The following is a 15,411-nucleotide window of genomic DNA, read 5'->3' as shown; positions in this document are numbered from 1 at the left end:
TTGTCCTACTGAAAATAAGAAAACCAGCTGAAAGGATTTTCAAAACGGGAAAGGCAGAGGAGATCTCAGTGAACTCCTAAACTCACCGCACTGTCTCATGCCCACAGGCCTCGGGGCTAAGACCGATCTCTTTCTGGGAAAATGCAAGCTCTGAAGCCTTAAAGTCCAACTGATACATGGCCTTGCCTCCTGGCATGTCTCCTTCCACAATCACACCACCGCTCCAAGGCCACACCTGGCGCCTGGCGGAGGCCTTCCCTCTTCATGGGACAGCGACAACTCCCGCAGCACAGCCACTACACAGTCCTCCAGGCCAAACGACCCAGAGCTCAAAGGTCTGGCCCTAAGTCCCAGGGGTGGGCAGGTCTCAAGAAGGCAGCTGTGAAGACCTGGCTGGGCCGGATGAACAGGTTCACAAGAAATGTGGAGAAGAAGGGAGGCTCCTGGTTTTCCACCAGACAGACAGCAGCTGAGTCAACTGTGAAGCAAGGGAACTTTACAAAGGGGTGGCCAGGGTGCCGTGAGGGACAGGTCCTGGGATGAAAGAGAACATGCTCTGTAGGGCCTCACCTCCCAATTCCAGAGGCTTAAAAACTGCTGCCTGGCGGTTAGCTGAAATGGAAGACCAAAAGCAAGGGCTAGGCACACATACCCTGAAGCCAGAGAGGTACTGCCTCCACCCACAGAGGTCCCAGGTACAAGCTCCATCGGGCGTCACAGGGTCCTATGTCTACGGTCCTACTTCAGGCTGGAGCATGACAGCTGTCATCATGCCACATGCACATCTGCAGAAACTGATGCCTGACTCAGAGATGCCACCTAACCATCGAACTCCACTCCCTGGCCTTCCAACACACAGCTCAAGTCCTTCCACACAGAAGCCAGGGAGCTGGGCCTGGCTACCACAGCCTTCCTCATCAGCCCAGACAGAGACAACAGAGAGAAACTTCAGTGTAGTGGCCTCTGACTTCCCCTCAAGGTATCAGCCTGGGACCATGACAATGAGTGTCCACAAAGGGAACATCCTCCACATTATGCAGGCTACCAGAGCTATCATCAGGACGGTGACATGATGAACCCCCCTGTGTACCCCACAGCCGGCTCATGCCCACTCCTAATAGCCACCTGCTTCACCCCGTGGATGAGCAGTGTGGTGGTCGAGGTAGTGAAATAGTGAAGGCCAGGAACCTGAAGAACCCAGAATGCAGAATGAAGAACCCACAGATCCCTAACAAGTCATGTGTCTCTCAACCCTTTACCTTGCAGACAGGGTAGCCACGTGCCATGTGGTAGGGGCTTTGTGATTCTCTAAATGTTCTGTCTTGGCCTCCCAGATAGGACCCAGCTATTCCCCTCACAGCTGGGAAGGGGCTCCGGAAGAAGCCAGGGGTATGGAGCAGGAAGAGGGTTCCCCGTGGCCGGCAGAGGCTAGCCGATCCCCCTCAAGGGTTAAGCTGCCTCAATCAGAATCGCCCTCCTCTCAGAATCTATAATCCTTTTCCTTTGAGACCCCAGTGTCCCTAAGGGGCACTAGCCCAGAATATCAGGTTCACAGATAGCCATGGGTGATAAAAACCGGGTTTGAATGAACTTTTCTAGGGAAGACAAAAACAAATGTCTGCTCTCCCCGGATATAGTCCCAGGGACAGACCAAAGTACTACGCCACCAGTGTCCAGGCTGATGCACCAATGTGTTTACTGAACTCACTCACAGAGCATGGGTGACCCCCCTAACACCACTCAGCCTGGATGATGACTTCTCCACAGCTGCATAGGTGGAACCCCCAGCCCCTACAGTTAACCTTCCAGCCTCTATATCCTGTAGCTCCTTCCAAGACCCCAAGGCCACACGAAACTAGGGCAAAGGCATGCACAGAGCTGGCTGGGGAGCATAGGAGAGAGTGGCTGGCTCTCCTTGCTCCCTTCTGTACGGGAATGCCAGCAGTCAATGGGCCCTGCCTCAGGGGTGTCTTGCAAGTGGTCCCTGCTACTGTCTAAAGATAATGGCTGTTAGACTCAGAGAACAGGCTTCCACATGAGGGGCCACGCAGGTGTGCATGTTGCAGGGGGTGTTCCTGTCTCACGTGGCTTTAAAGAGAGAATCACAAAGCAAGTAAGAGTGGAGCGGGAAGACACATTTGCTTTGGAAAGTAGCTAGGTCAAAAAAACCTGCTCCGTTAGTGGATACCTCCCACACTCAAATCACCCAGACTGCTCTGGGTACAGATACAGAGAGGCTTCTCCCATGAGCCTGGGTCACTTCAACACAGGGCCTGATACTGGCGGGTACAGACAGCTGCATCCCTTACTTCTCAGCTCCATGGTTCTGTTACATGTAGCAGGCACAGGAAAGTGGAGCTGAGAGCTGGATCCACACCTAAAGGTCCAACTCCCTGGTGTGTACACACATCAGCAGAAAGTCTACAAGATGGCAAAGGTGGGGAGCCTGGGAGCCTGCCTACTCCCTCCCAGGCTGGCTCCCTTATGCTTTTGCATTGGGGGGGGGGGTGTCCCAACTTTCCCCTACGGGGATAAAGTTCCCAGGGGACTCTGTCATCAGGAGAGGAACAGGCTCTTATGCCATCAGGGTTGACTGCCCCTGTGCCTAACTCTGGTTTGCCTCCTGAGAAACCTGCCTGCCCTGCTCAGAGCTACCTGCAAGGTCTCTCCTTACCCAGAGACTATGTCACCCTCTGCCTGGAGCTCCAGGAGACCTGGGAACCTCCCTCTGACCCCTCACCTGCCCGCTTACGCCCCAAGCTGTCCACTCCAAGTATGTCTACACATGCCTGGCTCCTCTACCTGCAGGTTTCTGCACCTGGCCTGGCCTAAAAGATACAGAGAGGCATCCTAACCCAGCCAGCTCTGCCTGATGAAACCGCTTCTGCCTTCCTCCAGCAGGAAGGACCAGAGAGTGGAGGCAGCCGGGAGGGACGAAACCACGCCAGGCAGGAGCCAGGCTCTCCAGACAAGCTGTGGTAGGTATGGTGGACGTGGAGGCCAGAGTTTGACTCTAGATGTCTTCTTCGATCGCTCTCTGTCTTCTATGGGTAGGTAGGGGCTCTCAACTGAACCCAGAGCTCACCAATTTGGCTAGTCTGGTCATCCAGCTTGCTTGAGGTCCTGTCTCTGCCTCCTGCAAACTGGAATTACAGGTGAGCTCCATTCCTTCTCAAGTGTATGTGGGTGATGAGATCCAAACTCCATCCTCACACTTGTTCAGCAGGTACCTTACCCTTCCCACTGGCCCAGCTCCCCAGGCCCAAAGCTAGCTAGCTAGCTAGCTTGCTTCCTTCCTTCCTTCTTTCCTTCCTTCCTTCCTTCCTTCCTTCCTTCCTTCCTTCCTTCCTTCCTTCCTTCTTTTCTTGTTTGTTTTTGTTTTTGTTTTTGTTTTTGTTTTGAGACAGGGTTTCTCTGTGTAGCCTTGGCTGTCCTGGAACTGACTCTGTAGACCAGACTGGCCTTGAACTCAGATATCTGGCTGCTTCTGCCTCCTGAGTGCTGGGCTTAAAGGCGTGCGCCACCATGCCCAGCCCAAATTCTTTCTTAAAGACCTTCCCCACCACTCCAGGCAAGAGGATTCACCTCCATCTGCCCTATGCCCACTCTTCAGAGGGCAGAGAGGGGGTCAGCACCTGCTCTCACACGGGCACAGACCCACAGGCATGAGGCAATTGAAAAACAGCAGAAAGCCACACATCCATGTTACCTCACTCTCAACACCCCCGAGGAGACTGCTTTTGGTGAGAGCATTCCAGGCAGGCAGATGTTCTCACCCAAGGTCTGGGGACAAAAAAACCCACCCCAGTGAGGACCCAGTGAGAAACCTGGGGTCCCTGAAGTTGGGGCTCTTAACATGACCAGAGTTAGATCTTTTTTCTGTTACTGGTAAGGAGAAAACCCAACAAATCAAACAGAGGCGACCAGCTTCTTGGTTACTTAAGCCACTGCATTGCTCTCCTGCATCTGGAGCCCAGGAGATAAAAATCAATTCCTTTCGAGCCGTTATTCAAAAGCTTTCTTTTTTCTGAAGACGCATGCAGAGAAAGCTCTAATTTAGGTTACGTTGGTGAACCAAAATAATGGCCAAGCAGAGTTTCTATCTTCTAATTATACAGAATTTAGGACGAAATATCTGTGTGATTCTGAGATACTTGATAAATAGGCCATAACGAGTTCAATTTGCTGCTAGAATCCTTCACACTCAAGACAGCAGAACTAACTCCCCTATCAGGAAGAAGTGGTGAGGTGGCCTGCAGGAAGCCAAAGCCCCTCCTTCAGGCTGGCCTATCCTGGAAGTGAAAACCAATTACAGAGCTAACTCCACTTCATGGAAACTATTGGGCCCTAAGTCCCTTGTCACCGGTGGGTAGTCACTTGTCTACACTTGACAAGTGTAGGGAGCTGTGCCACCTCCCAACACAGCTCTTCCTCACACTCTCCTCCCCCAACCCCCATCCCCACCCCCACCCAGGCCTATGCAGTTAGCCAATCCCACAATGAATGAGCAAGGCCTCAACAAAGCCCCGCTGCTGAGCGCGTTCTGAATCACTGCAGCAACACCCTGGACTATTTTCAATCCTACCATTAAATACTCAATTACAAAAAAAAAAAAAAAATACACTCTCGCCTACCTTACAGGAACAATACTTATTTGTCAATTAAGTTAGTGGTTGGGGAAGGGGGTTGACAGGGGAAGTTGGCCTCCCTCCCCTGGCAACAGGATCCTGCAGAGACTGAACCATACCTGTTGCACAGCCAAGACAAGCCCTGGTGGCTTACTGAGCCAGGCCGTGGGGACAGGATTTGTACTCAGGCAACTGGCACCAATGGGTTTCCCTCAGACATTACAGTGTTCTCAATGCCTGTCCCAGGCCCTCAGCCAATGGCTGGGGACAGAGGGGAGGAGACACCTGCCTTTGTAGAGCCTAATGCAATGGGAAGAAGGGATGGCAGACTGGCCATCCCTTAGGTTCAGAGCTAGCCTTGCAAGCCCACTGATGTCACTTGACACCCATGACTGTGCCTAGTTCATTGTGAGGGGTGGAAATGGTCTTTCCATGGGACACAACTCAAATCAGTCCACATCTGCTGGCAGGTTCTGATGAATCTAGGTTTAAATCAAGCAAGACTTTCAACCCTAGGTCATGTCAGTGGTGGCATCTAGAACTGGTGGCTGAGCATCTATCTCCCAGAATCCCTCTTCTTCTCCAAAATGAGGTCTGTGACAGCCTTGGGTCTACGCCAGCCTCTGGCTCAGTCACTCGGGTCAGCAGTGGGGACAAACACTGGCTTTAGAGCCGCCGGCCTCACCTGACCTCTCTTAACCTACCCTGCTCTGAACCTACCCTGCAGCACTGAATCCATTACATGGCGGGGTCTCGTACCAATGAACACACCATGCCACATAAAGGCAAATGTTGGGAGGGTCCTAGGAAGAACTGGGGGATTACATGACAGTCTGACGACCACACAGACACTGTCAGCTAGGAGGCTCCCAGGGGAGGAAGGAGAAGGTAAAGAGGTTCAGACAGACACAAGGGGATCTTCATGGGTACACATGATGGGGGGTCACCTAAAAGCCTGAGGAGAGAGGTCAACAAAAGACTTGAGGGTTACCCCTCAAGCCCCATGCCCAAGAATAAGCGTGAAGACCAACAATGACCTTTGGAAATACATAGACCACAGTGGGTGGCAGGATGTCAAGAGCATGGGCCCCGCCAAAAGGCATCCTCTTGGATGCCCACTTCCTCATCTGCAATGTGGAGATCACATGGCCCCTTCTGGGGCTACTGCAGAGGGATGGCAGCCTCCTCCTTGCATCCTCTGGCCTGCCCACTCACTCAGGCAACCTCAGGCATCGCTCCCTGGGCCCAATTAATCCATCCCCCAATTGCCATCTGCCCTTGGGTCACTTGAAGCAGAGGTTTTGCTGCTCTCCAAACTCCTCAACATCCAGAGCTCTCCCCAGCATCCAGGGCTCCCATAGCTTCCTGGACTCTCTTCCTTTAAGGATGTTCTGTGGCTTTGGGAGTTAAAGAAACTAGTCCACTCAAAGAAGGTCCCTCACTCTGGAAAAGGTCCCCTCTAGAGCTCTGGGGCAGACATCTTGCTTCACCTAGCAGGGGCCTCAATAGCTATGGACTCCCAGACTGCAGACCCAGACTTTACTCAGCAACAGCTGACACTGCTTGGGTAGGCACTTTTCACGTGACATCTCAGGACCTAAGAGCATTCGGTAGTCACTGACCTCACTCTGGAGGAGAAATGAGAGACACTCAGAAGAGGCTCAGCTACTTGCTCCAGGCCCCAGCATTATGGCATGATCAAGAGCAGAGGGCTTTGGCACAAGTCAGTCAGGGTAAAAAGGGTCGCCACCCAGACTCATGCAATCCAGTACTTTTCCCACACCTTGTGTGGGACTACCAAAGCCTAGCCCAGTGACAGGGAATATAGGGCTAGAGGAAGGATCCCTGTGGTCCCCCAGGGTGAGAGAATGGACAGCTCAAGGGCTGGAGTACCTGGAGCAGGCTTAGAGGCAGGAGGCCAAAGGAATGACAGACAACTTGCAGCTTTGAGGACCCCACTCCCTAGGCTCATCTATAGATGGGCAATCCTGAAGTGCAGCGCTATGTTGCCATAGGAGATCAGATGGGGCTTTTAAAAATACTTGGCCAGGGTCCAGCTCCCCTTTTCCTGCCTATATATATATGCAGCCCACCCTGCCCCACCCTACACACATCAACATAAACAGAGCATCCACCTGTGGCTGTCTTTGGAGCTAGCCAGCCTGCCCTTCATCCACACAGTATTGCTGGGCTCAAGGAGCTGGAATGCTCGCCTTCCTCTTAGGGAGCTGGCCTGTGGGCCTCCTCAGCCCTGAGATTCAACAGCTAACACGAGCAACCTGGCACCTGTTGGCGTTCACTATCTTCTGTAGGTTTAAAACGAGTACCATCTGGATCACAGGGCCTGTCCATCCCAGGGAAACCTCAGGGTCATCCACTCTTGGAGGTCACAATTCTTGGTGTTCAGCTCAGAGAGCAGTACGCAGATGGCCCAGACCAAGCCCAACATGCCCGACCTCCCTAACCCCAGTGGACTAGATACCACCCACATAGCCCCTTCTCTGCCCTCGGTGCCTCTCCTGACCAGGCCCTTGTCCCTTTGCCTCTTGCCTCGGATCCAGTGAGGGGAGGAGGGCTCTCAGCAGGGCGGAGGGGGTGTGTGTGTAGGAGGCCATCCAGGCCATCCTCCTGGGGCTCCACCCTGGTGCTGCTGCGGAGACTGACTCATGCCTCATTTCCTCTTTACAAAGACAACTAAATGTGTGGTAAAGTCCCACGTGGGCCGCTCCCACCGTGGGGCTGTGGCCCTGAAGACCAACAACCGGTGTTCACAGATATCACTCCTCTGAACTCTACCTCCAGCACCTGAGTCCCCACCCTTCCACTCCACTCCTCCCCCCCAACCCCCATCTTTCTCCTTCCACACCACCCCCCACCTCGTTCTCACTGTATTTAAACCTTCTGACGGAAATGCCTTCTGAAGTGATTCACACACCCCTGCACTCTTCAGCAAGCTGTTGAACAAAATGTCACCTTCCTTCTTGATCCAGGATCTAGTAAGCATGCCGTTCCACATTCTTCCAGGCTCCACCACCTCTGACCTGCATCCCAACGCTTGTCCCATCCCCCCACCCACTCCACCCTACCCCCTCATTCCTAGCCACCTCTCTGGCCCTGCCTTGGGAAATGACACATGACCCCCACCTTCTTCTATCAGACCCCTGACCATTCCCTATGGGTAAAATGGGTGGGGAAAGGGCAGGCTACAGACACCAACCTCTGAAGCTAGCATGAGACCCCAGAGAGGCATATTCTGAGGCTCCCCAGCTAGCGCACAGACTGCGTTCCTTTCTCCTATGCTGAGCGGTATCACTCTGGACAGCTGGGCTTCCAGCCAGCCTTCCACCCCTGCCCACACACACTCGAACCTCAGGTTCCAGTTCTCAGACTTGTGAAGTGACTCATACGCCTCCCTCGATGCCTAGCAGTGGCTAGGGATGAAAAAAAAAAAACCAACATCTTCTCCTGTAGCTCAGGGTCCCCTCCCAAGTCACTGGCTCGCCAGAACCCGGAAGGGTCCTGTACTTGACTGAGAACTCCTCTGTGGGAGAGAGTAGCCCATCCTATTAGAAACCTACAGACCGGCCGGAGCAAGTCATAAAACCACTACTCACATGTGGCCTTCTCAGCCATTCCCTGGGCAGCTAGCTAGCTGTGACAGGCTTCTTCCGAAGACAGAATGGGTTTTGTGACACAGAAGTTTTGTGGATTGATTGATTGATTGATTGATATTTATAGTCTGTACCAAGTATTGAATCCCAGAGCCTCATACATGCTAGGCGACTGTCATAGCACTGAGGTACACCTGTGGTGTAGCCCAGGTTGACTGTGACCTGTCTTCCTATCTCAGCCTCCTGAGGACACATCCCCAGTCATGTGTCACGTGCCCTGTCCTCTTTTTTTTTTTCTTTAAGAACTTGGTTTCTTAAAAAAAAAAAAAAAAAAAAAGATTTATTTTTATTTTACATGTGTGAGTGTTTTGCCTGCAAGCATGTGTGTGCACCGCATGCGCGGGCCTGGTGTCCACAGAGGCCAGAAGAGGACATCAGAACCACCAGAACTGGAGTTAGATGGTTGTGAGCCGCCACATGGGTGCCGGGAACTGAACCCCGGTCCTCTGCTAGAATGGTGACTACTGTTTTGAGCCATCTCTCCACCCTGAGCTTCACTGCTTCACTGCTCACTCAATGGACCATCAGGGTATGCCTTCCTGACATCACGGGTCTCCTCCCAAGTGTCCTCTAAGCTACAGGCCTCAGCAGCCTGCCTGGGTTGCAGGGTAGGACAACAAGGGGACCGTGAAGGACGATGGCCCTTCACTGACACAGCCATGCTTTCCAGGGCTGCTTTCTCAGACAACGGGCAGGCGTTCCAGCATGAGGCCCCAGAGGACAGTGACAATAATCGGTACTGTCTAGTATCAAGCATGAAGCAGATCCTTGATAAACATGTACAGAGACAAGGCTGGGTATACAGATGAAGCTGATATCTTTTGAGCCAGGGCTTCTTAAACTACAACCAGGAGCTCTCCCCCATATCAGTATTCAACAGTGGGAGGAGAAAATGCTTCTAAGCTCTAATATATAATATATATATATACTTCTATAATGCTTCTAAGCTCTAATATATATATATATATATACACATATATACATGCATATGTATATATATGGAAAAAATATAGAGAGAGAAAAAGCAGCAGTCACCATGTATAGACAGCAGTATGCACGCCCCTCCCTGTAGACAGTACAGATCACACCCCCATCCCCTCTATTTACTTCCAAAGACCATCAGGGATTGGGGCGGCATCTATCCCAGAGTACACAGAGCTCAGCCTACATCACACAGAAAATAGAATCCCAACCCTGAAACAGCCTCATTGAGCCCAAGAGTAGTCTGCGGTGCTCTCTCTTGAGCTCAAGCGGACAGCAACATGAAATAGAGGTGCTGTCCAGGTGTCTCCTGAGCCTGTTCGGGTGGCTACATTCTTCTGAAATATCCGTGTCCCTCTGCCTGTTCTCAGCCCTGAGATCTGTCTACCTATATCTACCCATCCATTCAGCCTTCACCCAGCGCACCCCCAGCCTACACGATTCCTGTCTAAATAAGCACTGTGCATGCCGCCCCCACCCCGCCATAGGCACCAGCTGCTGCTGACCTGAACAGTTGGAACAGGACAATGGCTACCATCAAGCCCACTCTAAAGAAGTGGAAGTGGAACCAAGCCAAGCCCAAGTCAGCAAAGGAGTGCCCACTTTATCCCCTTTTCCCACCATGGGCGACTACAGCGCATGCGTGGCACTTTCCAGAAAGGCCACTGGGTGTGCCTTCTGTGCTTAGAGACCCATTCAAAGACTCCTCCCTGCTGAAGTGGCAAGTTCAGAAGCAGAGAGGAGACAGACCCAGCCAGGATCAAAGTCAAGATCTCGGAACTCCACAGACCCAGCCAGGATCAAAGTCAAAGATCTCGGAACTCCACAGACCCAGCCAGGATCAAAATCAAAGATCTCCTGAACTCCAAAGCTGCCAGGTGAGCACGGCCTTTCTCCTCCCTTCTTGAGGAGGCCAGACTATGAGGATTCTTTCAAAAGTGAGCCCCACTCTCAAGTTTCAAAGGGATGTCCCAGTCTGTGCCCATCCCACAGCTAGGCTGTTGAGCATAGCAGAGAAGTCCCTCCATCCACAACTCCCCCTTATTTCTCTCTCCATCACAGAACCAGTCCCCGAAGCATCGCTGGGGAGGTGGGGTTGCCCCTCCCTACACTCTGCCGGCCCAAAACATACCCACTTCGTGGGCTGGTAAGGCTCTGGGTTTGACAGACTCTCCCTGTGCGCTGCAAGATAACAGTTCTGATGTCACCTTGTGAGCACTGACATTGAAGGACTCAATGCATGTGTAGCTACGGGGAGAAAGATCCTAGCTCTATGCTGCTAAGGTAGGGATAAGACTGATCTACAAGAAGAGACCAGAACCATCCATGGGTGACCAGACTAGAGCTGGCCATCTGTGAACACAGTTCCCTTGTGATAGACACAGATCTCCATGCATGGATGTGCTCATGAATAGATGCAGGTGCATAGGGGTCAGAGTTCACACATGCACTTCCTCTTCCTCCATTTGAGTGGGGGGGGGTGTCTAGAAGCAACCAAACCCGAATAGCAACCAGCACTAGATCTGGGTTTGTGATGCTGCCTATAGAATGGGCAGACCCCAGGCCTGAACCTGGAACGTCCTAGGGGCCAAACAGCAGTGAAGAGCTTAGGCTCTTGCAGGGACGTGTTATCTATGGGACCCAGGGGTAATCGCAAAAGAACAGAGTTAAGGAAAGAAGCCAAGTGGTATCGTACAATAAAGTGTGAGAAATGAATCAACACGAATAGAAATCAATGATTAATAAGTGGCTAAGTGAAGAAGAAACAATTCCCCAACCCACATGGAATTCCAAATAACTCATGTTCTTAGCCATTAGGAGAGTGGACAGAGCCCCTTCCCCCTGCCTCAGTTGTAGGATACACTATGAATTCCTTCTAAAGAGCAGTGCAGGGAGGGCCTCCAAGAAAGGCTCCTTGACAGATAGGGTACACTGGGGTCCCACTGAAAGACAGACTCCAGACATCAAGAATGTTGCAGCCCTACCCAAACCCATCACCCCAGGCTCATCATGATGAAACCATCTAAACCTCAAGAGCGGCTTCCCAAGGGATACGTGGGCTCCAACACAGAGCCCCACGGACCACCACCCTCCTCAAGGAGTCAACCAAAGTCTGAGACAGGGTCACAGTCAAGAGGAGCCTAAGGAAATATGACAACCAGACATATGTGGGAAACAAGGACAGAAGGTAAAAATGAAGGCAGCCTGTGAGGTAGAAAACTTCATTAATAATCATGGATGGAAACACAGATTGCCACCTAACCTGATGGCCTGAGTTTCATCCGTAAGGACAGAGAACCCCATGGTAGAAGGAGAGAACTGGCTCCCAAAAGTTGTCCTCTGGCATCCATTGTGGCATTTTGTTCCCACAAATACAAACATAAATAAATGTAATCTACAACTTTTTAAACATATGGGTACTAGTCCAAACAGAAACAAGCGAACTACACCAGCTTCAAATGTTAATGGTACAACAGTGTTTAAATAGGGGATGAATAGGACCAGGAAAGGGGATGGGTGGACACCAGGCACAATTGCCACCAGGACACACCCACAATGAACAAGGACAGCTGACACAAAGGCCACCCACAATGTGATTGCAGGTACATTAAGTGTCCAGAAGAGGCAAATCCATAGATAAATGATCGTGGTGATGGCCTTAGCTAGGGAAAGAAGCAGTGGAGTGCCAGCTACCCGGTCCTTGCCTTGTTCTGGAAACATCCTCTTAGGCTTATGGTGACAGTTGACAAGATTATGAATGGGTTTGAAAGCAGTAAATTATCTCTGTAAGGGGCGGGTAGTGTGGCATGTGAATTATTCCTCAACAAAGATGCTGAAAAAGAACAAATTCTCTCTTAGGCTCGCTCCCTCCCTGCGGCAGCTGTCAGAGAACCTGGCCCCTCCTGGTCACACAGCCTGGCTCAACTACAGATGAACCCTAAAGCATGGGTCTTTGCAATAAGAACTGCCAAATGGCCCAGAGAGGCAGAGCACTATGCCCACTCAGAGCCACTCAGATCAGTAGAGGCTGCCAGACACAAGGGACATGGCGCCAACGGGGGTGTGGAGAGATCCTCTACCTGGGAGGAGAGACAGAAAAGAGGACAAAGTCGCCAGGCAGTGGTGGCACACGCCTTTAATCCCAGCACTTGGGAGGCAGAGGCAGGTGGATTTCTGAGTTCAAGGCCAGCCTGGTCTACAGAGTGAGTTCCAGGACAGCCAGGGCTATACAGAGAAACCCTGTCTCGGAAAACAAAAAACAAAAACAAAACACAAAAAGGGGGGGCAAAGTCTTATATCTTGAAGAACCCCCCCCAACTTCTCTGTGTTAGAGGTACCCTTACTGTGGGATGGAGCCCCACCACAGAACCTGCCCTCAACAGTCACAAAAACAAACCACAAACGAGAATATCTCAGAAGAATGTCACCAGGCCCTCCAAGAAATACTGCCACGCCTTTAAAAACCACATGGTCCCTTTTAACTCAGCTTTACAGAACGGTCACCATGGGGGCCCTAGCGCTGCTGTAGCCATAAGTTCAAATCCTAGTTCTGCTATGGAACTAACAAGCACTTGAACATGCTGTGGGCCTCTCTGTGCCTCAGTTTCTTCACTTGGTGATCACAGTAAAAGTGCACGGGGTGAGAGGATTCCTGAAAGGCACTCGGCACAGTGTGCAGTGTGTAGACTGATTTCTGATTTCTCTTGCTATTTTTTTTTTTAAGACAGGCCAATGCTTCCTGTCTTCCTGTCTAACCACAGGGGACTTTAATCACAGGCTTAAGTATAATCACAACCCTGGTTAGAATTCAAACACCAAACAGGCTTAACAATGGCCTTCAGATGTCAAATGATATTAGTGGTGACTTATAGCTGAAAGTCCCCTCCCAGGCCTTCGGTACTGGCCACACGCAGACACCCCAGGAGAAAAGATCAACATTTTCTACAATTAGGAAAACCCTGGTCTGTCATAGACGGGCTTTTTTTTTTTTCTTTATAGGGAATTTCTCCATCAGCTACAGGCTCTGACCTGCTACAGCTGTCCTGGACCTACCCACCTAGGCTAGGCTAGGCCTCTTCCCTGAAGCTGACCCATACCTGGCTAAGGATTTTCGCCCCCTTTCTAAACATCCTTTTCTAGTTCTATCCAGAATGAAGAAAAGCAGGAAGCCACCAGGGAAAAGACAAGGAGAAAGCAGCCCCAAAGGCACTATGAAAGGCACCAAATGTCCGAGTCAGCTCACAGAGCTCACATTCCAAACCTTCCAGAGGCCCTGTTTACGGTAAACTGCCCTGAGGTGGAGGCCTCCCTGGAAATGGCCACCTGAGGCCCGGGAAAGAGGATCTGCCTCACGGCAAGTCGGGCTACATTCACCTGTGACTCACTGTGCACGGCTCCCATCTTATCTCTCTAGATTCAGGCTGTCTCTCCACTTTTGATACACTGAAGAGTGGCCAGCGGCTGTCCCTGCAGCCACGTACACAAGCGGGCCGCAGCCTTGCCCCTCACTGCTAGAGGGCCAGCCGCACACTCTCCGTCTACCTAGCAGGAAGAATGCTGAAACTCAGAAAAGGTGGCCCCAGCACACAAGCCAGTCACTGCATCTCCCACGAACAGGCACTTGCCACCACACGCACTAAGTGTTGCCATTAAGATATACCAAGAAAGCCAAACACCAGAGTAGAGAGGCCAGGGGTGCTTAGCCCAGCTCTCCAAAGAGGATGGTCCCCACAAACACGATCCTTGCCCCAGCATGAGCACCCCAATCCCGTAAAGGCTCAGTAGATTGGGCTTCTAGAGAGAAGCCGACCAGAGCATGGGGAACTGGAAAGGGCTCCCATGTGTCCCTAGAGAAGGAAGGAACACCACGAAGCACATTAGCCAACAAAGATCCCACAGCAGAGCACTGAGCCTTTGGTTCTCCAGACATGAATTCTGTCCAGATGTGGCACGGCTGGAGTTGCTATTTCTAAACAGCTGTAACTTTCTATGCTGGGACCATACGAGCACAGCCAAGAAAGAGTGTCTCAGAGCCTCCAGTGACACTGTTTCCATTGTGCAGAGAGCACTCTCTGTTGAGAGGCAGAAATGTTGATTCAGGAAACAGGTCTGACTCTCCTCTTTCTAGGTGGTGAAGGTGAAGCCCAGGGAGAATGAGGACAGCGGAGGCCACGGCTGTTGGCACTGACAACTGCACTGTCTGCTGGCGCCACTCCGGGTGAAGCCAGGATAACAGAGGGCGCCAGGAGGTTTGGAGAGAGACCACTGGTTCTTCCTTAAGGAAGAACGCCTCTGTACAAACCCCTCTGCCTGCCTGGGTAGGAGGCACAGGATAAACAGGTGCCCAGGTTGTGCAGAAACACAACTCAGCTCTGAGACTGACTCGGACAGTTGACAGGAAATAAGTCCTAGCATGGACTCAGACCGACACCTCTGGGACCAAGTGGGACAGCCATGTGCCTACCATCAGCCAGATGGCCAAGCAAAGCAGGGAAATGATGGTCCACAGAGAACCTGATCCTGGGCATCCAACCTCCTAGACATCAGTACCTAGCCCGTACTCCCTGGGAGCTCAGTAATCAATACCACAGCAAAGGCAGGGGCTCCAGCGTCCTGACACAGCTTGGGGAGAGGAAGGAGCAGGCATATTGACTGAGACCCCCCCAGTTAGGGTGTCCCAGAGAGCATCTGTGGATGTGCCCCATCCTAGCACGGGGCAGGGATAATAAATACAACACTCTCACTGGATCAGGCTACGTGTCCACAAGCGGGCCTGGGAACACGGTGGGTAGGATGAGAGAAGATTCTCCACATCTCTGCAGGGCCACGATGGCCACCTGAGAGGCAAAAGGTGGATGGCCTCGCCTGACTCCTCTCCTAGGGTGTGTCTGGCCATCGTGGAACCCGCATCATCTTGGTAACTCTTATCTCGTCTTTCGTCACTCACCGATAAGGAAACTGAGGCAGGGGATACTCACTGCCCTGCCCAATGTCATCGAACAGGTACCCGAGAAAAACTAACTTCCAAATGTCCTTTATTTCAAACCCTACAGAGCCTGGACCATGACCCTCCTCCTGGGCCTGACCCTAAGGCAAGCCCTTCTGCCTGGCTGGGCTTCAGTGAGATTGGG

At 51.8% G+C, this 15,411-nt stretch overlaps 1 protein-coding gene across 3 annotated transcripts in view; it reads right to left on the bottom strand.

Moving 5' to 3' along the window:
- Positions 1 to 15,411, bottom strand: part of Gramd4 (GRAM domain containing 4) — a 79,343-nt gene that overhangs the window by 61,847 nt on the left and 2,085 nt on the right. Inside the window, exon 1 of one of the 3 annotated variants that reach the window (XM_031352131.1) lies at positions 87 to 796. The exons of the other annotated variants lie outside the window; for them this stretch is intronic. Within the exon in view, the coding sequence (XP_031207991.1) occupies positions 87 to 196 (110 nt within the window). The 5' untranslated portion in view covers positions 197 to 796. Of the gene's footprint in view, positions 1 to 86; positions 797 to 15,411 lie in introns of those variants that run through there. 3 annotated transcript variants of the gene reach the window in all.

Source organism: Mastomys coucha, unplaced genomic scaffold, assembly GCF_008632895.1.
Source record: "Mastomys coucha isolate ucsf_1 unplaced genomic scaffold, UCSF_Mcou_1 pScaffold11, whole genome shotgun sequence".
Taxonomy (NCBI): domain Eukaryota; kingdom Metazoa; phylum Chordata; class Mammalia; order Rodentia; family Muridae; genus Mastomys; species Mastomys coucha.
Note: the sequence above shows the minus strand (reverse complement) of the source record. Positions and strands in the feature narration are given on the sequence as shown.